The sequence below is a fragment of the Giardia intestinalis genome, chromosome 4, assembly GCF_000002435.2.
Source record: "Giardia intestinalis strain WB C6 chromosome 4, whole genome shotgun sequence".
NCBI classification, from domain to species: Eukaryota; Fornicata; order Diplomonadida; family Hexamitidae; genus Giardia; species Giardia duodenalis.
This window is the reverse complement of record NC_051859.1, coordinates 75154-98584: the sequence shown is the minus strand read 5'-3', so window position 1 is coordinate 98584 and position 23431 is coordinate 75154. Positions and strand designations below refer to the sequence as shown.

Genomic DNA, 23431 nt, shown 5'->3' with positions numbered 1-23431 from the left:
CTTGATGGAGACGCCGGCTCTTCTCGCCTCGTTTGTGCTTCTTTTATCTGGGCTCTCTGATAGTATGTCTAGCTCCGCTGTCCATCCAGCCATGCACACAGTCGCACCACTCCCTCGCGACGCGTCGGTTCTCGATAGGCTCCTGTACGCGCTTCTACGGACGTTCCTTACGGGCCCAAACATTGCTGCAGCCATCAGACGCGTCAATACAATTCTTTCTGCCGGCAATCCCACGGATTCTGCGCCAACTGCATCTCTACGGCTTTCAGACCTTGACTCACCTGAGTTGCTGCATTCTAGCACCAGATTCTGGTCTCTGCGTGTGGATGATTGCTTGTTTGAAAACATATCTCTCAGAGCTGCGTCTCCTGATGTGCGATTGGAGCCAGGTCAGTCCATAATATTAGCCAATATTTACATTACGGGTCTCGTCACTGTTACCCTTTCACTCCAGCTTGAAGTTGGTGGAACCACTTTTGATTTAAAAGCCGTAATTCTTTTCAGATCCTTCCAAGGACGCGCAGAGATCACGCTGGGTACTCTTGTCGACGATATCTTTTATTCTCATGGCCCAGCAGGGCCCATTGATGCGTCCTTATATGATGTTGCGGAAACAGAGGAGTACTCTTATCTTAAGGAGCTGCTGCCTTGTGTGGCAGCTCCTACCTGCGAACTCTTCCTCCAAGCATTTGAACAACCAGATTTAGACGTTACCTTGATTCTTGACCCAAACCATCCTGTGCTAGCTGTGGCTGCACGGGCACTTTTCGTCAAACGAGCCGCTGAGCTTTTTATTCGATGGAGCTTGCGCCGCCTGCTCCACTCCTTTAAGATGCACTTAAATAACTAAAGGGTCCTGCCACTGACCACTCCAGGGCAGCACACGCCCACTTTCATAGACGTTGAGAAGAGCCCTACCCAGTCCTATAACGGATTGAGATAAATGTACACAATTTAATATTTTATTTAACTTAAGATAACGATAGTTGTTGACTTCCGATCAAGCAGTGTTTGAAAGTTAAATCATGCGGCACCAGCTTCCTTAGACAGTGATGACGTCGGGGTTGTCCTTGTTGATTGCCAACAGATAAAGTCGCCATGGAAGGTTTGAGCTTTTGCATGGACAGGTTGGTTACCTCCTTGAACATAGAGACACTGTATAATGTAGAGAGCTCAGCTCGATGGTTTACTAGAAAACCATACTAAAACCTCTATAAAGGGCTGAAGGAGAATATGGATACTTGTAAACATATTTATTCAAATACTTTTTTGAATTATATTGCAGATTGCATAGGCTGAAATGGGGCGCTTCGTCTGCATATCTTGTTTAATTACATACTGACGGTCTACATTAACGTTGTCAGACGATCAATGGGTCACTCAACTCTAGCATACTGCACCCTTACACAATAACCCAGATCGTTCGACGAAGGCCTCAGCTCTGTTGACACTGCGGCTGGTGAGCTGGCCACAATCTTATGGAAGATTAGCAGAGAAGATTGAAGGCTCACTTTAATTGAGTTGGCCACACGTTAACTCAAAAAATGCGATCGTCTAACAAGCCAGAAAGTGCTCAAGTGTCAAGAAGCACGCGCGCACGTACTCCAGACATCACCGTAAGTGTTAACTGGGGCGTCCTAGACCAGACTAACATCTTGGAGGCAATCAAGGCCCATAATGTCAAGACGAATAGGTCGCTCATTAGGAATCAAAAGGAGCTTGCCAGGAGGCTGTACTTTAACACAATGGACATATATTTAACTGATCTTTCTTCAGTGTGCTGTTACTTGAAGGGGCTTCTGCCGTTTCGCCACGTTGACCTGCAAGGCATTCTCAAGAAAAGAGAGCTTGCCCAGCTCTTTTCGTCAAAGATAATGGCCATCTTATCAAGCGAAGCCAGAATTCCACTGGAGTTTGTCTCTGATTCGCCCATCACGCACAGCCAAAAGGAGGAGCTTGCTGAGGCCTTCCTTGTCAACAGACACGAGAGGTCTCTTGGAGATGATATTTACTCATATAACAAGGCAGCAGAAGAGATCATATGTCTGTACATTTCCGACATGCGCCATTTAAACCGGATAATTCGCAAACGAGGGCTTTCAGCGCCCGAAATCACAACAAAGGACATCATCGACCCATCAGGTAATCTAAAAAACAACATCTTCACCAAATCTTTTCGCATATTAGTTCCTCTTTCTCTTTCTAGCTTTGGCCGAAGCAATGTATTGCGAGAGGACCAGAGTGAGCATGCACATGAAGACATGACTCTTAGAATTGCTGATCTGGGAGCAAATTCTGTTCAGCGCAGCACTGTATCTAGTGCCAAGCAAAAAGGATCAGTAACATTTTCCATCAAAGATCCAAGCCCTGGGTCCTATACCAACCATCTTAGTGGGGTCTCGCTTTACGGTGAATCGCTGGCAGAGTTTCAAGAAAAATTTGACCTGTCCCAGGTGGAAAAATATCGAAACCAAGCCAAAGCTCTGCATTCTGAGCTTCGGGAGAAAGACATGATGCTCCAGGAAGCAAACGACACTATAAGGGAGCTCAGAAGGCAACTTCAAGACTCAGATGATGCTAATGAAGACCTAAGGGCTGAGAATTTATCACTTAGAACCGCCATTGACACTTTAAAGACCACAGCAGAGTATGAAAGCCTTGAAAAGGAGAACATCAGGTTACAGGAGAAGCAAGCGGTGTTAAGGAAACAATTAGATGACGCACTAAGGCTTACTGGACAATATAAGGAGCAACTTTTCATCCAGAGCCGAAAGTTTGATACACTCATCAAATTTGTTAATAAGGAGTGCAGTACCTTTAATGAAATAGTGACAAAGTATAACTTAGACAGGGACATATTTGAAGTGGATCCCCACAGTTTTTATGATCAGTCCGCAATGCTCTCCAAAACTCTTATTAATACTGACGATGCATCTATATCAATACGGGCTTCAACCATTCTTCGACATGTGGCTAAGACCATGCACAGCCTGATACAGGAGGGAGAAAAACTTGTGCTGAGACTCCGGATAGGCCCACTCGATAAAGAAAGACTTGAGGGTTTAAATGATGTAAGTATACTAACTGGACTTGACGATGTCGTTACGCTACTGTTTGAACACCTGGGCAGGACACTGTGCTAGATACATTTCTCCATATTTGATTGTCGTATTGGTCTACTGCCCCGATGCAGACGAATAGCCTGCGTGCCCGGCTTACAGCCACAAGAGATCTGCAGAGGTTATTCCTGAATTCATTACCTCTGGGCTCCGACAACGACAAGAAGACGACATCTGCCTCGAGCCCCTGATATCCATCGCTGGTTTCGATATCCAAGTTAAGACGCACCTTCAGGTGTGTATCGCTGTCTGTGGTGAACGTAGTATCGCTGCACATGTTCCGCAGGACAGCTATGACAGGGTCGGAAAGAATGTACTGCTTTTGCGAGTGATATAACGATAGCAGAGCAACACTGATAGAGACCTCGTATGCATTGATCGCTGGATTGTATAGTAGCAGGGCCTTGCTTTGAGGCGTCGAACTGTTGCTTATTGTCCATAATCTACTCTGCTTCACCAAGGTTAGTTTGCCAACTGCCCGAGGAAGTCCCTATGCAAGTTATTATACTGGGCGTGTCTCTCGCTCTTCAGCAACCGAGATCCAGATCTCACAGGTCAGACGTCATCCACTTTGATGGAAGAAGATTTATGCCCCTCCCCCGAGGCGATAGAGAGGGCAACGGAGGGCCGAAGCTAGTGATGGTACTAATCACTCGCCCCGCTTGTCCAGACAGACCCACACGTGACCCATATGAATCCCTCGACAAGAAATAGGAGTTGGGGTGCTTGGCTGACAGAGGCGGACTGATCCTGCCTGCACCGGAGAGTGGTGGCGGTCTGGGTCACTTGCCGGGGGTCTACTACAGCAGCTGGCAGTGCCTGACACCATCGAGTAGACGGGTGCCGATTGTAGAGAGACGGCCTCGGTGAACCGGTCCTGACTGCTCCTGGTGCCTCAGACGACGCCTCTCAGAGATGCGGCCCTGGACCAACCGTCTCGACAGACCGAAGCATCACCCCCAAGCGTGCTGTGCGGTGCAGATGGACCAGCCCACAGGTCACTGAGCCAGACGCACTGCACAGGGTGAGCATCGACATGATCTCGTCCTGGGTGACGGAGCACCTGCAAGAGCGCCCTGCGATCCATGAGCAGAGGGCCATACTTCTCCCCGACACAACACATGGGAGTACTCCATCGACATCCACGAATGCGTACCACAACCTCAAGATGGAGGCGTACGTGGAGCGCACCCTCCGATCATACTCGAGACTGATGGTATAATCCACGAGGAGACGAAGAGGCACCCCGAGGAACGGGGTAGACACCCGGGGTCGTGGCGTGCAATCTTCGTCACGGAGCACCAGAGTCACGCGGAGGCCAGGCTGCTGTGACCGACGGTAGCCCCGAGACAACGGGTGCTCACTAGATATCAGACGATGGTTGACCCCGACGGGCCAGAGGGAGGGAAGTCCTAGGGGGCACCGCGAGGAGCGGCAGCTTTTAGGAGAGCTGGGACATAGGGGTTCTTCCGCCGGAATCGAGGGCATCCGACTCTCGGATCTTGGACGGTAAGCAGGAGACCCATCCAGTGCAGTAGCTTGCACGAGGGAATTTGCTCAGATACACCTAGTGAAACGTGTCTGTTCGTCACATCCCCTACTTTTCCCAAGTCAAACGCTAGAGCCTTGGGGGCCTATTGGTGTTTTGTTGAGGACTGCTATGCACAGACCCCAGACGTTCGACTAGACAGACTATCAGTGAACAGGTTTATTGGCGACCTTTGGTCTGAAAAATTAGCGAGAGTCCGGCTCTACTTTCCGACTGCCCTGCGCTATGGGTTTTGCATATCTGTCCCCCGAGGAGCTTACAGAGCAGCATCGACGTGGGACAGAGAGAAGCAGTGTCAGGGCACTCCAAGACACAGAGGAAAGGTGTCGGCGACAAGCGATGTGGCGTCGCATTGACTCCCAGGTGCGCAGAGACGACGTAGCAATTACTGCGTGTATGAGCCAGCTTCGGGGACTAAAGCTACAGGCGGCGCACTATCTCGATGTTCTAAACAGCACGACGACGGCAATTGCAGATCTTGAGGCCAAGATACATTTGCTGAGCCTGAGCTCTGAGGACATCAAGACACAGCTATGCAGAGGCTCATCGTGCTCTTCAATGAAACGCTCTTGTAGCTCTTCTCTTATTGCAGACCGTGACAGGCTACAGAGTGATATGGCGCATGGTTGGAAGGTGCGTGAATCTGACGGCTTTCTTCCTCACAGCTCTTCACCTCGGCCCAAGCATTCTCTTTTCTGGAAGGAGGTCCACTCATCTGGGCAGCCGGCTCAAATGGCCTGCGAGGATTCATTCTATGATTCACCCTCTGAGGAATGCGAGGCACAAACGTGTGCACTCGCTGGAAATATAGCCCGCAAGTCGGCGGCAAGCATCCGTTCATCCCGCCACAGGCGTCTCCGCACATCAGCCATCAGACCGCATGCCAATGGCAGGTTTTCTGACCCCGTTGCGTTTGACGAGCTCGACTATTTCAGGAGAAAAGTTTCTGCATTGCCACCTATGGAAGATCTGGTCTCCTTACGTGCAGGCCATCCAGAAGAACAGAACACAGTAGGCGGAACGTCTCTGTATTCTGGAGAGCCACGTCTCAATGAGCCCCCGTGCAGCAGACCCTCGTCAGAAGACCCTCGCCAGCTCAGGAAGAACCTTTTCACCGTGATCGATAAGTATCGCAATGGGTGTACATACTCGCTGATCTCCCTCTTTCCGCCGCTCGACAAGCTCTACCAGCTCTTCGCCGACGCGCAGCCGGCTCTTTCGGCTATCAAGGCCTCCATTATGATAGGTGTGACCCTTTTTAAGATAGCAGAGTTTGTTCGCGAGCTCCTCAGCAGCGACGCCTTCTATAAGTTTGTGCTTGCTCTGGAGCCAGCGGACCTTCCTCGCCTACCTGCCTCCTTGGCAGAGGCTCGGACCATTCTTAGAGATGACGGCGCATCATCGCACGGTGATAGCGATATTTACAATACAGTCAACTTACTGGTGTCTCTACGCATGTACGTCAGGGCCCACTGGTTTGACTCCGTTCAGTCCAGCTACGGCAACTTCCTGCACCGCTACTACCTCAAGTTCCTGCAGATCAACAGCATGTCCAGGATCACTGTCCCGCTGTGGCCCCAGTACAAGCGCGTCCGCCTATTCAATGCAGAGAGGCACCTTTTACGAGACGGCGAGCTGGACTTTTCGTTCCTCTATGCAATCCTCTCCACATTTGCCATCCTCCACGAGTTGCACATTCTGCCCGTTCAGAGGGCCACCTACGGATATCACGAGCTCAGAATGTGTGAGCACGCAATGGAGCACGGCACGATGGTGCAGCCATCGAGTGGAGCAGCCAGGTACACGTGCATCTGGCCTGCGTGGGTGGACAAATACAATAACACGTATATAGGATCTCGATTTCGTAGGCACAGATCAGCGCAGTCCTCATAGGGCTGCCCAGTGGAGCTGTACCTACTGTGCCCCCGTACTCTTTAAGGGCCACGAGAAGCCCTGGCTCTTCACGTTTGCAATGACCCTCTCTGTCGAAAAGCTGGTCGGCTTGCCGCCGAAGATCCAGTTTTTGTAGGCAAGCATCATGGTCAACACGAAGTTGTCACACCACCGCGAAATGTTGAAGAGATTCGATCTATTCTTTAGGATCCGCTTCCGTACGCTAAAATAGTAGCCGCTGTCTACCGCCAAGCGGGTGCACAATAGTACGGCCTCCCCTTGGGACGCGCAAATCAGGTCTTTGCATTCCAGGACGCTCAGAAACGAAAGGGTCTTCCGGCTAAGAATGTATTCCCCTACAAATCCGACGACAGGAACACCTGACCACAGCGCGTCGAGCACGATGGTGCTTCCGTTGCACTTCAAGGTGTCCACGAACACATCAACGGCCAGGTAGCGCCGTATGTGCTCCACCTTCATCGGAAGCATGCTTAGAAAGATGACCCTATCCAAGATGTCCGGCGCCTTGTGCCTAAAGAAGGCCTCGATGTGCAGCTGAGACGCAGGGGGAAACTTGAGGAGCGCATAGTATGCATTGGGCACACTGCGCAGCAGAGCGGCGATGATTCCCAGCGTCCCCATGTCGAACTTGTACACTTGATTGAACGTGCAGAACAAAAAGCAGTTAGCCGGTATCCCGTAGAGCGCGCGGATGTTCTTGCGATATAGAGGCAGCTCCAGACACACGCGGTGACTGGTGAGATCAGAATTATTTTCACTCTTCTCCATGCTAGCTGGAACTGCCGCTTCCGAAGCGATTCTTTGCAGCGGATAAATGGCCTTCAACAGCGGCTCCATCTTCTTGATCATGGATCTATCTCTGCCGCCAACCAACCGTCCGTTTCGGATCGGCTGGACCTGGAAAAACACATTGTCACCGGTGATGAGGATTCTATCGTTCATCAAAAGCTCGTCCCTCCCCTCGCTAGCCGAGTTTGTCGACACCCCATTCTTAGTCTCCCCCTTCATCTTCGCTATTTCTGCCAGCTCCAGCTCCAGCTCTAATATCTTTGAGCTGTGGGCTCCCTCGTCCTTGTCGCCGCCTCCAATCGGTGCTTCCGAATGTGTGCGGCTCCCTATTCCACTATCAACAGACGACGACGTTGCATCGCTTCCGTCCAGGCTCAGAATATTCTCTCCAGCAGCGCTGTGATGGTTCACATCTATATCGGGCTTGCTGTCCTGAATGAGACTTCTGACCTCCTCCACAGTGACCTTGAGGATGTCCGCGTGCTCCTCCAGGAGAATCGCATTGCTATAATGCATACTATGGCTGGGGCAAATGAAGCACCCCGGCATTGTGATGACATGCTCGGAATACAAGTGCGCATAGCCTGGTGGTATGCAGTATTGATCCGCAAGAATATAGTCGAGATAGTTGCTATTAGTGGTTCCGCCGTGCGTCCAATAGCTTATCTGGATCGGCGCCGGCCGCATTGCCAGGATCCTTCCTTCCAGACCACAATTATGCTGACACATAGATATCATGATACAAATCCCATCTCCGTTTATTCTCTGAGCACACAAAAAGGGGTTGTTCTGGTACTTATAGTTAGTAAAGTCTATGAAATTGCTACAGTGAGCTTCAAGAGAAGTGCGGAGGGCGGATTTGTCGGAGGCAACTGTGCTATAAATGGATAGGGATGCTACTTTGGGATCGATATTGCGTAGCCACGACTCAAGGATGCAGCCAATCGGGATGGAGTTTATGTCGTCACATAACACTCCGAGCCTCAGAGGTGACTTAAGATTGACAATATCAATGTATGAAATAGGGCACTTGGAAGAATGCTTGGATCGTGCTAGGGTAATCAGGGCCCTATCATATGAAAAAATTGGTCCGTGTGTTATGTGCTGCGAATCTCTAATGACGGATTTAATGCTTTGGAATCCTATGGCTGTGCAGAGAGTAGGCCCAGGTGTAAGCATAGCAAGAGGCACCATAGAATCGGCGGCTGATTGGTTGAGCGGAAGCATGGAGAGTTGGAGTTGAGAGCTAGAAGATACGGAGTTGATAAGACCTATACTTGGCGGCATTGGGCGTTGATGAATAGAAAGATCCAGGAGCGGGGTAGACATCATATCTATGTTCTGCTTCACCCAATTAACATTCTGCTCAGAGTATCGCTGACAAATAAATCTCAGTTGAGACGACGACAGCCGGTAAAGATAACAGTGGTAGGGCATTATTGGAGGGAGAGGGTGGCTTGGAAGAACCACCCCTTTATTGATCGCATTCTGGACAGTCAGATATTCGTGGATATAATCGTCTATGATTTTTGAGATCTTTCGCATATCTAAGGTATCGTTATGGAAAATGCCCAGTATTTGCTTCATATGGATGTAGTTACAAAATGCATGCCTGTTGTCAGGATCGAGCTCGATACACTTACTGAAGTCTAAATAGGCCGTTTCAAAGCGGTGTAGTTCAGCATAGAGCACCCCTCTGGCAAGATATCCGTCAAGAAAACGGGGGTTCAGCTCAATAGCCCTGCTGTAATATTGAAGCGCCTTCTTGTTCTCCTCGTCTGCCTTCAGTATGTTGCCAAGGTTATAAAATGGCTCGTAATATTCTGGAAACAACCTTGTGCATTTAAGCAGACCTTCAATGGCCAAGGTTTTAGAGTTCTCCTTCAGCAACAGGACGCTAAGATAGTTGATGGCAAAAACACAGTCGTTATCGAACCAGATGGCAACCTCAAAACACCTCCTTGCTTGCTTGTAATACGTAGGAATGCCAATGCGGTAGTAGATCAGCCCAAGATTGGTATACAAGATTGCCAAGTATCTCTTTGTTTCAGCTTGGAAGGTTGGAAATAGCCGTGATGTGATAGTCTCTTTTTGAGCAAATGAGGACTCTAGCAGGCTGAAGCTCAAGTTTTCAGCGCTCAGCATATATACGTCATTCATTGATGAGGGTGTTCTTGATCTGCCAGGGTTACTTTCAACTAGAGGCTTTTCGCTAGCTATCTTGTCACTCTTAGGGGACTCTTTTTCCTGTGGCTCCGTGATTGGCAGATTGAAGGATATAGCGTTGGTGCCAGTGAAGGCGGCTTCTACATTAAACCCCTGATCTTTGCTAAATGCACAGAGGTCTAAATATAACGTATTTAGAAATGCCATTATGAACTCCCAGTCACTACTTACAGCGGTAGCTGTGGTGATAGTTGTCAAAGAATTAGCCTTCATTATTCTTGACAAAATAGCGCCAGCACTAAACTCGCCCCTAATAAACAAAACGGTGGCTTCATCGAAAAACTGTAGAGACTTGTACGGCATCTTTAGCTCTTCAGAAACTAATATACCTAAATTATATACCACTTCTCCCAAACAAAGGTTGCTGATTCCCACGCACGAGTCTACTGCTTTAGTCAGCATCTCTGCAGCATCATAGAAGTTCCTCATGTCGCGATATACAAGACCAAGTGCCACATATCGAGCAAAGCTGGGCTGATATTCAATGGACTTCTTAAAGTGATTGACTGACCGGTCAAGGTTCCCTAGAGTCAATTCTAATTTTCCAATGTTATAGCATATGGTAGAGTGTAATTCGATTATGAGTGGCAGGTGGGTGCCCAGTGTACTTGAAGGAATCAGCGTGCACCCATCCCTAAGCAAGCTCAGGACTGTGTCATCTTCTTGGTTCTCTTTAGACTCGTTAATCGTCAGCATGTGGTGCTCTACTTTTAGAGCTTTCTCTTTATCTTCATCTACCGTGGAGACACAGTTGTCGAACAGCACGGTGATCGGTGACAATGGTGGCCTGGTTATTTTCTCTGGGTCTTTTATTATGTCTAGTGCCTGCTGAAACTGATCAAACGCTAGCGTGTGATTCCCAAGCTTGCTATTACAGATGGCTAGGTTGTTCAAAATGGTCGCAAGAAATGTGTCATATGTGTCCAAAACGCCAAATAGCTCTTTGAACGGGCCTATGTCCTCCTTGAATTGCTTTGAAAGGGTGATGGTATTTGAGGTAGAACTCTCGACTATAGAAGAAAGTAATTTCTCTGCTTCTGAATATCGCTCACACATCAGATACAACAAGGCTAACTGTGCTAATACTTGTACGTTATCAACAGATACACTCTGATTTTCACTAAACAATCCGAACGCTGTGTCTAACATCTGCAATCTTAAAAGGATAATCATCTGCCTCTGAACTATTTGGGCGTAGACTTGTGTCGGGAGCCCCTTCTGTTTAGATTCGGCGACAGCCTTCTCATAAGCTGCAAATGCTTGAATCCAATCCTTCTGTTTAAAGGATATCTCGCCTTGTATAGCGTAAAGAAAGATTAGTGCTTCTGGCTCATTCTTCGCGTGTAGCTGCTTGTCTATGAGTTGAATAAGATCGCTATATTGTTTGTTGCGGAAAAGCTGTGCGATTTTATCCATAAGTGCCACCATTTAACTGTGATAAATGGTGGAGTGTAAATCTGTTAAAGGCGTATTTGGCTGTATAATTCCAACAGTTGCATTTTCATCTCAGCCGCTCCTCAGCCACGGGCTACCGTATTATCCTTTGCGTCTTCGTACCAACCTTGTTCATAATTATTTACACTACAACTGCCTAACCTACTTGACGTCGTGTCTGCGAAGAAAAGGCTAACAGACTGGCGAAAGATCCTGCAAGGACCTCACATCCGTTAGGACTACGTATTTCCCGCTTGCAATCTTGGCAACCAGACAGCAGCTCTCGGTCACCCCAGTGACAGTCAGGGGGCCATACTGAGCATGCTGATACTGCCTGCCTATTGTTGTGCATGCCTGGCTATATAACTCCAATGCCATGCTGTCTGGGATGTCTGCTGCAGCTAGAAGCTCATTGGTGAGGTATCCTACGAGGTCTATCGTTTGGGTGGACGGATCTAGGTGCTTTGCAAAAGCAGGAGCCTTAGAAGTCCCCGGAGGAGCCACTGCTACGTTAATTCCAACGCCGATAAGAACGCGGTCAGGGCATAGCTGCTCACAAAGAAAGCCGGCACACTTTTCGCCGTCTACTATGATATCATTTGGCCACTTAATGGTGGAGGCGATTCCGTAGTACTCAAAAAGCCTGAGAAGAGCAAGCGATGTGCGCAAGTACATAGAGGACGGGGAGAACACATGGACGGGGAAGGACCACGTCGCCGCAAGGTTTCCAGCAGCTGACTGCCAGGGCCCTGTACGCCCATATCCAGCCGTTTGGTTCCATGTGTGAAAGATGACGATATGGTCGTTTGGAGAATACGTATACTCCTTGGCAACAATCTGGGTTGATATACATTCTTCCATATGAACAAGTGCTATCTTTGTGGACCCCACTATTGCGCTAATTACCCTTTCCATTTTATGCCTAAAGAAAACTAGAGAGTGTCAACTGTAGTCTGTAGACATTTAGAGAATCTAACCATCAAATGGATCATCATCGTCATTCGCAAAGGGTTGTCCAGATTGATCCTTAAAATCTCTTTTTGTCGTTCGAGGGCCACGGCGTGAAATCCTATTTGCATCGTTGCTATCAGCGTCATGGTCCAGGAATTCAGGTGGCAGAGTCGCCGATTCGTTGTTTTCTTTGAAGTATCCCGCCAGTGCGTCTACCATTTGCCTGTCGGTACACGGAAGGAATATGGATATAGCATGGCCGAACTTTCCGGCACGACCTGTCCGCCCACAGCGATGCACGTAGGAGACATGCTCCTTGGGTATGTCGTAATTGATCACATGCGTTACGCCTTCAATGTGAACACCCCTGGCGACTGCATCTGTCGCAACAAGGATACTTCCCTCGTCGTTCTTGAATTTCTCTAGGGCCGTTTCCCTGTCAATCTGCGGAATGTCTCCATGAATAATGCAAGACTTTCCGCCGTAAAGCTTTGACAATTCGTCGTGTATCTCATCGGCCGAGATCTTTTTGTTGACGAAGACGATAATCCTGACGGAAGCAGATGCTTCGCTTGTCTCCGGTGACTGATCTTTTGACTGCTGTTTTAGTGATGAGCACCAAGCACGATACTCATCTTGGATAGACGTCGCAATTGACGTGAACACGCCATTGCCTTGGAGCTTCTCCATTGAATCATCGAATGTTCCATCCATAATGCACTTCAGTAGATCAATCAAGTATATATTTTTCTGCTTAATGCTTTTAGCAACGACAATATGCTGGATTACATGCTTGTTGACACTTGCTCTGTAGTTTCCAATGCCTAAGAAGACAGTGTTTTCGTTTAAATAAGACTGTGCCACTTCACTCACCTCACTTGGCCACGTAGCGCTCCATAGTAATGTTTGTCTGTTGGACGCAGAATTCGTAAGAAGAATGTCAAGCTCGGCCTTAAACCCGGAGGATAGTATGGCGTCACATTCGTCTAGAACAGCGTAGGTAACACGCGACAGATTGATGAGATTGCGGCCGTAAAAGTAGCCAAATATTCCTGGCGTCGTGACAAGTATATCAAGGGGTTCGACCATCATCTTTTTGTAGTGATCTCTCCAGTCTTTGCCGCCATAGCTTACGGCAGCATAGAGTGGCCTCAGGGGGGTTTTCTTTGTTCCGTCATATGCAATTTCATCCCCGTAGCATCTGTAGAGCATGGAGTTAAAGTGATCTAGGAGGTTTTCAATCTCCATATATATTTGCGATGCAAGCTCGCGTGCTGGGGCAAATACAACCACAATGGGCGAAGGAACAGCCTCTGAAGTTGGTGGTTGGGCCGCAGCATGCAGCAATGCAGGAATGGAGAATGCATGCGTCTTTCCCGAGCCTGTTTCTGCGATGCCTATGCAGTCACGCCCTTGTATGAGTATAGGCCAGGACGCGGCTTGAACGCATGTTGGTTTAGAAAACTTGTAGTGGTTTTTTAGTATAGTCGATAGGCAGCAATCTCCCGCTTTCTTTGTGAATTGAAGATCATACATGGCATTTGAAAAATGTGGATCGAGCCCTGAGAAGTCGAAGAAGATGACAGGCTCATAGTCCCCATGGAAGACCATGCTATGGCTCTGGAGATATTCGTGAATCTCCTTTGTGGCTTTGGCGGATGCCTGATCAGTTGCGCAGTAGAAATCCTTTTGAAAGTCATCGAGTTTTGCAACTTCTATGGGCCCAGACGGCCAGGATATGTGCATCCGACTCTCTCGCAACTTTCTGCGGCCAAGCGGAAGAGAACTCATAACCTTGGAAGACTGCCTGCCTCCTGAGGACGTACTCGATTTCAGCCTACTGAACAGGCTGAGGCGAGAGCTGTCCTCATCATGTTGAATGCTGAAACCGTGCTTTCTTGGTGGCTCACTCCCTTCGCTTCTGCTAGCCCCTTTGCTAGCTGAAGCGTTGTAGAAAGGTGATCCAGCCGATGATTCGTTTCTCCGCCTCTGCGCAGGTGCAGAATCACTAAAATCATCATCTAATGCAGACATGGCAGTTGGGTGGGCTTTTGTTGCGGAGAATGAGGATGTATGAGAACCAAACCTTGCAAATGATTGATTGTCAATCGCGTTCACTGAGCTGGCAATGGAAGTTGGTGGATACTGTTTTTGGGCCTGCGCGTCACCAGTTGCGACAGTGACGCCAGAAGTGGCAGGCTCCTCCCCAAACCCGGCAAATCCGCCGAACATCTGTTTTAAAAAGATCGGTGGAAGGCGTGGAGCCATGTTTAGCTTTGGCCTCAAACTTTACCGCTTTTCTGAACAGTCAGGTGAGCTCGTTCTGTCTTGGAGGGACGACTCTAGGGGGCGGTGGAGGGCAATTCATCTCCCTTCTGTGCTACGCGCACAAGCTCTTCAAGATCTGTGCCTTGCAAGGGGTGACACCTCTCTCTTCATTCTGAGTAGACCGGAGCAGAAGGTCTACCACATGTACAACGACTTGAGTCTTTCAAAGAAGATCTCATTCATTAACATGGAGGCCATGAGCAGTCGTATTAACTCGATTGCCTACACTGACGGATCCTACTGCATTATGGGCTTCACTCCTGACATGCGTGGATACATCATAGACGGAAAGAAGGGGGGTCGATTTTTGTCTTTTAGAACAGCTCCAGGCGCGGCACTAACAGAGATCTTCCACGGGCGTGTAACTAGCGTGCACCTGATTTCTCTGGACAAAGGTATGTACGCCATTGTACACTATGACCAGATAGCTTGTAACCTTTTACAAGTCGATCTCGAAAATTACGTTTGCACAAGCCTCGCCGATCACTCTTTTGATTATGCCACTAGGCTCCTTTATGTTTTTAGAGCAAACTTTCACATTGTTGCCATCTGTGGCTCAAAGTCAATGGCCTCCAGCAACGTGAGTGATCGTGGAGAGGGCAATAGCATAGCAAGCTTCACGTTGTCAATGTCCTCTAGCAGAGTGGGGAGCTCTCTTTGTGCCATCGTATTCAGCGTTGGCTCATCTCCAGTTCCTGTTTCTAAGCAGCAATCTAAGACAATCTCGCTATTTACCGATCTTCCTGATGTATTCCGAAAGGAGTGCATCTATCATAGTGGGAACTTAGTGGCTTTTGATGGTAGTATCATTGAATGCGGCCCACTGGGCAAGCTGCTTTCTACTTCGGCGTGTTTGACCAAAACTGAGAGCTTCAAGCCAGTGCGTGCAAGGGAAGATGCAGTTCACGTTGATAGCTTTTCAATGAATTTGTCTGAAATCAGTCGGAACTCAGACCGGAATGGCCATGAAGACCGTGGCTCATTAGATGGCCTCATTCTCAGACAATCCACTGGGTTTGGAAATAATAAAGAGAAGCACGACGCACCCCGCGATGCTGTACCTTTGACAGATGAAGTACGAGAGGCATATGAATACCTTGGGATACCCATAGATGATGACCACGTGAGTCTTGACCTATTGGTTAAGGGACTTGTCGGCACCGTTGCCAAGCTGCGAATGACAGAAGTGGCCGCAGCCACAGAGACGGCATCTCTGAAAGAACAAGTCGATGAGCTTAAAAAGTCTCTGAGCGAGATTAAGAAGAACAACGAGACGCAAATGAGTATTTGTCGGAATTTCAGCGATAGCTTAGACGACCTCATGGCAGATCGCAAAAGCATACACGATACTCTGGCCAACCTAGAAGCAAACATAACCGAGCTCGCGCAACAACAACTTATTTTAGCATCTAAGCATCATAAACATTCGGTACCCAGGACAATTGACTTAGGCAACGCCCATGATGGGCACTCTATGCCAGAAAAAGACCTTACTACTTCCGATATTTCTGCTACAGTGGCAACTAAGAAAGAAGCCCCTAATTTTGTTGGCGTGGAGATGTCGACACAGACAAGGAGAGTAGCAAGGACAGGAAAGGCCAAGAGAAGCGTGTCATCTTCTCCCAAAACAAATCCAGCCTCTTACAAGGAGATAGAGCTTGCCGTTCAACACACTCTTCGCTCGCTATCGCCAACTAGGCGTGTTGTTCAGGCTCCACCGCAGCCCATGCTATATTCAATGACTCCATCAACATCCTTGGTGGACAGGACGGTCCACTCCAACCTCGAGCTTGAGCTCTTATTGTTACGCGACGAAAATGAAAGACTACGAAAGCGGTCGGCCTTTCGCTCTGCGTCCACCCCCTCTGCCCCTAATCACACCTCTGCTGTCTCTCCATCTTCCATGGCAGAGCGACTCAGATTTATTACTAAGAAGATGGACTCCTCAATGGGGAGAGCTCGAAAGATAGAGACAGCCCTGGATGCAGTCGATAGGAGCGGACATCTTGCAGCTCTAAACGCGATAGCTGAATAGAGATTCCAAGGATTTATGGGCTCTCACCTCGATAGCTATAGATTCTTCTACAGCTTTTTTATAGATGCATGTCAGAGGCCAGCTGTTCTTCTAGAGAGCTCAGGAACCTGCCAATACTGTCTGCCATGTTTGCTTCGGGACAGAGTGAGCAATCGACAATGTGATGAGCACGTCTCGCTCCTCCCCACCGAAACTCGAATTGTGTTTTGTTCACGATCACGCTGATACAATTTGATTGCACCAGATTGTTATTTTCATTAGATTCTGGGATAATGTGAAAGCCAAACAGTAGAAACGTTTGCTGTATGAAAATGGTTTTGGCTAGAATAGCTAGCTTTTCCTCCAACAAAATATCATCACCGTAGGATGCACGGATTTGAGCCACCAGTCCTACTGGATTGCAGTGCCTAGTTATGGGATAAATCCTGCACCTATTTGCATGCTGTCTGATTGTTTCCTGAATGGCACGGGCTGAGAATCTCAATGACACAAAGTCGTACGGTACTGGTTGTAAGGGGGGCGCTTTGTCACCATTGTGCTCAGCAGGATTTGTTACCAAAAATGCTCCTGTCAAAAGTGTTCCGATGCTGTATCTTTGCTGGTCAGTGATCTCGCGTTCTACCGAAGGTGCATCATCTATGACTCCATCTACAGTTGTGTATACAAACGTACGCTTCTTAGAGTGAGACTCATCAGTTCTATTATTTTTGGCGAAGCTGCTGTCCCTAGATTGAACGTTCCACAAGTCTCGTACATAGCATGCAAAAGAAATACTGTTGGCTCCAAAGGAGTATTCCTCTGCTGATATGTATCTGACCCTAATTCGATCCACAAACACCGACGTTTTGAGATACTCTAATAGTAGAACGGCCGTGGAGATGATACCGCATGAATTTATAGTTTCAAGCGATTGGAAAAATACAATGTTGTCGATATGGGACAGGCTATGGACTTTGAAAATGTTGGGACGCTCCCCTGCCAATCTAAATTGCTCTTGATTGAGGGGCGCGCCCTTCACAAAGCGTATGGTGATGTCGATGTTAAGAATATCGGCTAGCCGCTTTGGTCTCCGCTCTGCTGTTCTTTTTTGCACAGTAGTATAAGCTATATGTTGACTTATGGTCTCAAAGAGAACCCGAAGAATTGTCAGCACCCATTCTAACGCACGAATCCTACTTGTGGCCACTAGGTTAGTATCCCGTACCGTGGTTATGGAGAGAACTCTTCTGAAGGCTCCTATACGCTGCTCCCCATCAGGGTGAAGGTATCTGGCAAGGTAACACCGCGTATCCATGGACGATACGGTACCATTTCCGCAGGCATTGGGCCTAGTGTTCTGGACCGAATAATAAGTGCTTGGCTCCGAGACAGAAGACAAGAGAAATACCTGAAAAGCCAAGGTGACACTTCCGGTTAAATCAAGCAATAGCAAAGATGAGGCATCTCTTGCACTTGTGCCCTCTTCAGCGGCTGCATGCTCTTGCGTTGCACTAGTAGTAATTGATAACGACTTAAGCATTTCGCTTGTTGATCCTAGCCCTGTAGTTGTGTACAGATCGCCGTCATTAGATTCTTGATTCAGCAAACCGCTACTGCTTTGCTTCTGACTCTGGTGGTGTTGATAGGCGTTATTCATATTGACGAGTAGCTGCTGGGTCAGCCGTGCTGTAAGGAACACATTGCAGTCGCTAACTGATGCATATTGCTGGGCATCAGGCCTTAGACTGGCATATGGCACAGTAGATGGGAGGGTGATGGGCACCGTTCCCATCAGAAGAAGAACGTGTTCAATGAAACCCTCTATCCAAGAGGTTTCAAGGCACACATCAAAGGGCTCTTGAGCAGATTTATTTGGGACTTCTAATACATCACATCTCCTCTTGGCAGATAGGACACCTTGTTTGCAAATACTTTTAGTTTCCGGCTTGCAGTAATCCTGTGGGCGTGTCAACGAAGTTGGCGATGGCAGCTCAGCAAGTGCATCCCTGGATTCTCTTAGAGATAGGAGCGAGAGCCCTGCACAATAGCTGTCTTTGATGAGAAAGTTCATGAGTGCATGTCTATCCTCTTGAGAGATACCATCCTCACTATGCTCCAGAAGATTGAGAATGTCAGATAGTCTATTTTCAGGTGAACAAGTTACAACATACGGTACATTCTTAAATACGGCAGAAATTACTGGAAGATTCAAGGCACTCAGTGCCTCAATTAGGGCGGATGCCGTTAAGCGTTTTAGAGGATGCACATCACACAGCTGATAGAGTATTGCTGAAACATTCGGGTGTGTCTCAGTAAACTCACTCGGGAGCTGCTTATTTTGCACAAGCACACGCAGGTTGCTGAGATTATCGGAAGCAGTAGGAAGAAACCAGAGCTCGAGCAGGGTGATCCCCAGCGAGTACATGTCTGCTTGTTTTCTCAAGGCCGTCACAGGAAGGTTGCTTTGCGCTGCATTGTTGAGGCTACTCTGCATCCAATGTTGGGCAGACAGCTCAGGAGCCATATAGGATAGCGTAGAGCGGTCTGAGGCAAATAGATCCTGATCATCACTGGGTCCCTTACATGTGTAGCTAGTTCCAAAGTCCCCTAGTTTGATGTTATATGACTCGTCCAGGAAGACATTGGCCGGCTTGATATCGTAATGAACGATATCCTTACTATGGATATATGCTACTGCTGATGCTAGTTGTGCGGTCATGCGCCAAAGAAGTTCTGTAAGAGTCAATCCCTGTGCCAACGGCGGACACAAAGCCGCTCCATCGCTGCACTGCTGAATGAATCCTGAAAGACAGCCGTGTGAGCAATATTCCATCTGGACAAAAACTATAACCTTCTCAATCTCTCTTCGTTCTGTTGACCTGGTGGGTTTAGGCGTACTAAAAGGTGTCGAGCTCGGAGAGTCTAGTGCGCGAGTCACTGCACCAAGGGATCCCTCCAAGCTATCGTCCCCTGTTCCTGTTGTGCAGCCACTAGATATCATGGAGGAGTTAGGTGCTTCGGTGGCATTTTGCACGGTGTCTGAAGTGGTCTCAATCCAAGAGTAGTAATACTTAACGATAAAGGGATGCAGTAGTCTGCTAAGAATGCGCACCTCGTTCATGATAGACTTAATATATTGTAGAAACCCTCCTACTGACTCGGTTTTGGCATGGAAGTCGCGCCTGTCAATTACTACCTTTTTCACAGCATACTTTTGATTTTCCATGAGTCTGTTTGCACAGACCACTTCCCCATAGCCTCCTTTCCCTAGCTGATACAACTCAACGAAGTCCTTAAGATACACGCTCTTTGTTGCCTTTAGATACCCGTTAATCGAAAAAGGATCTATAAGCCCGGTTCGTTCATCGAAGGGATCCTTAAGCAGAACATAAAAAGACTGCAGTGCTGCCATCATACGTGACTCTAGTCCCAGCTGGGCCTCGATTGTGCTGGGCTGACGGATGCCAACAGTGACATTGTCTGAAGATGTTTTTGCAAACGATAGGCAATCTGTATTCTGGTAGTGCTCAATTATCATTTGTTGCTCTATAGTCTCTGGTCTTTGTTGAACAAGCCTGATGAATTCGGAGGACGTGTTTGTGACTCCTAAGCCATAAATATGCTCAATGTGCTGAAGAATTTCTTCTCTTAGGTCTCGTAGAGTGACGGGAACAGAGGCAGTGGAGGATAGCCATGCACTCACAGCACCATCAGGCTGCAAAGGGAGGAGCCGAAGGGCCTTATAGACATGGAGCCATGGCCGTATGTCACACTCCTCTTGCGTCACAAGAGCGAGGAAATCATAGAATCTATTGGTGGCGATTCCACCTCTGATGTTTCGCTGAAGAGAAAGCATAACGAGGAAATATATAGAGATCAATGAAGCCAGCGTGAACATAGCCGTTCCCTGTGCCTGTATCTTCTCCTGGTGTGAAAATATTGGCTCGAAAAATGAGTCTGCAAGAGGCACTTCCTCCCCCAGCTTCAAGCCTCCCCCGCTGGCTGGAAGACTGATGCGACTGCCTGTATAGCCAGCGATATCGGTCTGATTAGATTTAGCCACAAAGGTCCGCGTTTCATTGACATAACTCGACTCCACTAGAGCCTTAACAAGCTCCAAGTTTGTCTTCACTACGTCTATAACAATCCGCATCCCGGGGGCAATACGCCCTCGTTGGTGTGTACCTTTTGAGCCTTGTAGATAAATAGGAAGGATGGAGTTCTGAATGTTTTGAACAGTAGGAGGAATCTTACCCATGCCCCGGTGCTGAATGAGCTTTGTTTCAGTGTGAATATACTCATGCTCTGCAAGAACTTGATTTATAACTAGTTGTGTATTCTTGTGTGCCTCGTCGCTCTGATTCAATCGTTCCTGTAGAAGGGCGTGCACTTCCCTGCTGCGGCGCAGTGAGGTGTAGGCACTATGGCTGTGCAGCTCCACTCTATTTGGTGCGATAAAAGATTCGGCTCCACTGGGGAAAACCAAAAGGTTGTCTGATTTATCGTCGCACATTCGATTCTGCGTAAGCAAGAAGACTCCGTTGATAAAATCAGTGAGGGTTAAGGAATCATTCTTAAGATTATCAACAAGCTGAATAAGCAGCTTTAAACGGGCTTCTCCGAGAAAGACTACGTCCCTAAAACTGATATCATGCTCACCGAGAACGTTCGATGGCTTAGATGTGATGGAGATATGTACCTGTGCATCCACGGCCTTTTGCTGCAAGACTGGATCATCTTCCTCCACGATAAGGAAAACTGGTGAAAATGATATGCTGTACTGATAGAAAGACGAACCCTTGGGCAGAGGCGGCAGGTTCACCTGAAAAAGACTTCTTCCAACTTCTATGCTATCTGTCACGTCCCGGAACCATGTCTCCTCGTCCATAGGAATTCTAAATAAAAGGTATTCACTGGCTTCATTGATGGCAAATGAAGCTACTCCTTGAGATATTTATCTAGCCAGGCCACAACTTCAGTGTGCCAGACAACGCTTTCTTGAGGCTGCCATACCCAATGTGACTGTGTCGGGAAGTATATGAAGCGCGACGGAACCCCACGAAGCTGAAGGGACTGGAAAAGGGCGATGCCATGGTATTCGTGAATGCGAAAGTCCTTGCCGCCGTGAATCACTAGAGCTGGCTTGGAGAAGTTCTTTGCGCTCCTTGCGGGATTCCACCGCTCGTACATCTCAAACTGCTCCCATACAGGGCCACCCATTTCCCGAATAACAAAGAAGAGCTCGTCTGTGTCCAGACCGAAGGACGTGAGATCAAAGATTCCATCGTGCACAATGAAGCATGTGATGTTATCCGTGTGGCCCATAAGCCAGTTAACGTGTGTCCCACCGTAAGAGGCACCCATAGCACACGTTTTTTCCTTGTCTACATAGCTGTACGTTTCATGAACATACTTCCAGGCAGACATGGTATCGTCAACTGGAATATCAAACCAATGCTGCCGTATAGACTTCTGGAACTCCTCTCCAAAGCTCCCACTCCCATGAAAGTTGGTGGCCAGCACGCAGTACCCTTGTTCAACAAGTATCTGCGGATTCCAGCGGTAAGACCACGAGTCGTCCCACGGAGACTCCGGACCTCCGTGTACATATAGAATAAGGGGACACTTGTCTCTTGATGTATCGAAATTGTTGTGTGGGCGGAAGAAGAAGGAGTGGACCAGTGCACCGTCAATCTCTGACTTGAGATAGAACTCTTCTGGACGATATAGTTTATCCCAGTGCTCCATTATATCTGCATTTATCGCAGTAACGCGCTCTGCCTCAGAGATGGTGAGTGTAGACCGATCAACGAAGCTCAGTGGAAGAGAGAAGATGTCGGCCGGGAACTGGAAAGAGTTGAGCGACATGTAAATTCTGTTTTCTCCAGCAGTAAATTCATACTGAGAAACCTCGCCTCCAGTGAAGACCGTGGTGCACGTGTCCATGGTGATCCCGAGAGAGATCCTGCACTGCAGTATCACGGCACGTGCCTTTATGTGCGCTAGAACGAAGACTACATCCTCGTCCCTTGCGAGAGTAAATGCGTCAAAGGAGCCGTCAAACGACGGGGAAAGATCACTGATCTCCTGGGAAGAAACAGAAACACGGCGAAGGCGTAACATGTCTGACTCAGAAGTCGGTTCATTCATAGAGAGATAGTACAAAAGATCTGGATCTGTGCTAGAGAACACCGGGTTAGCATCCCGTCCGTCGTTGGTGCACGTGAGACAAGTGGGAGCCGTAGAAGAGATCCTCACGGGGCGATGGGCTGCCGAAGCGTGCCGAATGATGTCCACATAGTATATTGAATCGTTGGTCATCCACTGTTTGTGGCCACCGATCTGCGTTGTGAATGCAAGACGAGAGCCGTCGTGCGAAAATGCAAAGCTCTCTGTCCCTCCAAACGGCTTTAACGGAGCATCTCCGTCGAAGCCTGGCATGATGTCAACAACCGTGTCCTCCGTGACAAGGCCAGTCATAGGAAGCGGAGCCACAAACAGGTGCCTATAGAGCCCAGGCCAAGCTTCCTCGTCCCAATGCCGCATGTATCCCTCTGTGAAAACCTTGGCTTTATACAGTAGCGCGGCCAGCCGCTCCTGCTCAAGCTTTGCATTCGTCAGTGGTCGATTGGTATGATTGTATATGTAAACATCTGCGGAAAATGCTAGAAGGCTACCATCTGGAGAGACCTTTATCGCGTCGATATCGACTGGAAGATTTGACAGAAGGGTGCACAGCTGAGTATCCGGATCAAAGGAATACAGTGCGTTGACAGCAGAGTCCAGCGCAGAAGAGATATCAGTGAAGTAGTACAGGTTATTGGCGCTACTATACAAAACATTACTCGCGTGCACATTCAGAGGACACACTTGAATGGGCTCCTTCCCTGGGCCACTAATGTAATAGAGAGTCGAGTGTGAGGAGTCGGTACCCTGGACATACTCTGATTGCGTAAATAGAATTGCCTCCGCCTTAGGGTTAAGCGCAAAGGTCCCGAGGCGTCTCAGCTTAATGTTCTCGTGAACGTCAAACGTGACAGACAGAGCCCAGCCTAAAAAAAGCCACGCGAAAGCCATGCCCTGGAAAATGTTTTTGGCTAACGGATG

General features: G+C 48.3%; 9 protein-coding genes across 9 annotated transcripts; 4 read left to right on the top strand and 5 right to left on the bottom strand.

Moving 5' to 3' along the window:
• Positions 1-4: 4 nt before the first annotated feature.
• GL50803_0015569 (uncharacterized protein) lies at positions 5-850 on the top strand (the record flags this gene model as incomplete). The annotated part of the gene is made up of 1 exon (XM_001707250.1): positions 5-850. One exon carries the CDS (start codon positions 5-7, stop codon positions 848-850), a length of 846 nt encoding a protein of 281 aa, XP_001707302.1.
• A 694-nt stretch (positions 851-1544) lies between these two features.
• On the top strand, positions 1545-3143 carry GL50803_0012074 (uncharacterized protein; the record flags this gene model as incomplete). Its single annotated transcript, XM_038045702.1, has 1 exon — positions 1545-3143. One exon carries the CDS (start codon positions 1545-1547, stop codon positions 3141-3143), a length of 1599 nt encoding a protein of 532 aa, XP_037901895.1.
• A 1750-nt stretch (positions 3144-4893) lies between these two features.
• On the top strand, positions 4894-6561 carry GL50803_00114392 (uncharacterized protein; the record flags this gene model as incomplete). Its single annotated transcript, XM_001707251.1, has 1 exon — positions 4894-6561. The coding sequence occupies one exon, from the start codon at positions 4894-4896 to the stop codon at positions 6559-6561; it is 1668 nt and encodes a 555-aa protein (XP_001707303.1).
• Positions 6562-6582: 21 nt separating this feature from the next.
• Positions 6583-11025, bottom strand: GL50803_0012081 (O-linked GlcNAc transferase; the record flags this gene model as incomplete). Its single annotated transcript, XM_001707252.1, has 1 exon — positions 6583-11025. The coding sequence occupies one exon, from the start codon at positions 11023-11025 to the stop codon at positions 6583-6585; it is 4443 nt and encodes a 1480-aa protein (XP_001707304.1).
• Positions 11026-11223: 198 nt separating this feature from the next.
• GL50803_0012082 (putative Biotin-protein ligase (birA)) lies at positions 11224-11946 on the bottom strand (the record flags this gene model as incomplete). The annotated part of the gene is made up of 1 exon (XM_001707253.1): positions 11224-11946. The coding sequence occupies one exon, from the start codon at positions 11944-11946 to the stop codon at positions 11224-11226; it is 723 nt and encodes a 240-aa protein (XP_001707305.1).
• A 57-nt stretch (positions 11947-12003) lies between these two features.
• On the bottom strand, positions 12004-14214 carry GL50803_0017497 (Superfamily II DNA and RNA helicase; the record flags this gene model as incomplete). The annotated part of the gene is made up of 1 exon (XM_001707254.2): positions 12004-14214. The coding sequence occupies one exon, from the start codon at positions 14212-14214 to the stop codon at positions 12004-12006; it is 2211 nt and encodes a 736-aa protein (XP_001707306.2).
• Positions 14215-14248: 34 nt separating this feature from the next.
• On the top strand, positions 14249-16345 carry GL50803_0015573 (uncharacterized protein; the record flags this gene model as incomplete). Its single annotated transcript, XM_001707255.2, has 1 exon — positions 14249-16345. One exon carries the CDS (start codon positions 14249-14251, stop codon positions 16343-16345), a length of 2097 nt encoding a protein of 698 aa, XP_001707307.2.
• A 58-nt stretch (positions 16346-16403) lies between these two features.
• On the bottom strand, positions 16404-21212 carry GL50803_0012089 (Kinase, PEK; the record flags this gene model as incomplete). Its single annotated transcript, XM_001707257.1, has 1 exon — positions 16404-21212. One exon carries the CDS (start codon positions 21210-21212, stop codon positions 16404-16406), a length of 4809 nt encoding a protein of 1602 aa, XP_001707309.1.
• Positions 21213-21262: 50 nt separating this feature from the next.
• On the bottom strand, positions 21263-23401 carry GL50803_0015574 (Alanyl dipeptidyl peptidase; the record flags this gene model as incomplete). Its single annotated transcript, XM_001707258.2, has 1 exon — positions 21263-23401. The coding sequence occupies one exon, from the start codon at positions 23399-23401 to the stop codon at positions 21263-21265; it is 2139 nt and encodes a 712-aa protein (XP_001707310.2).
• Between the last annotated feature and the right edge of the window lie 30 nt (positions 23402-23431).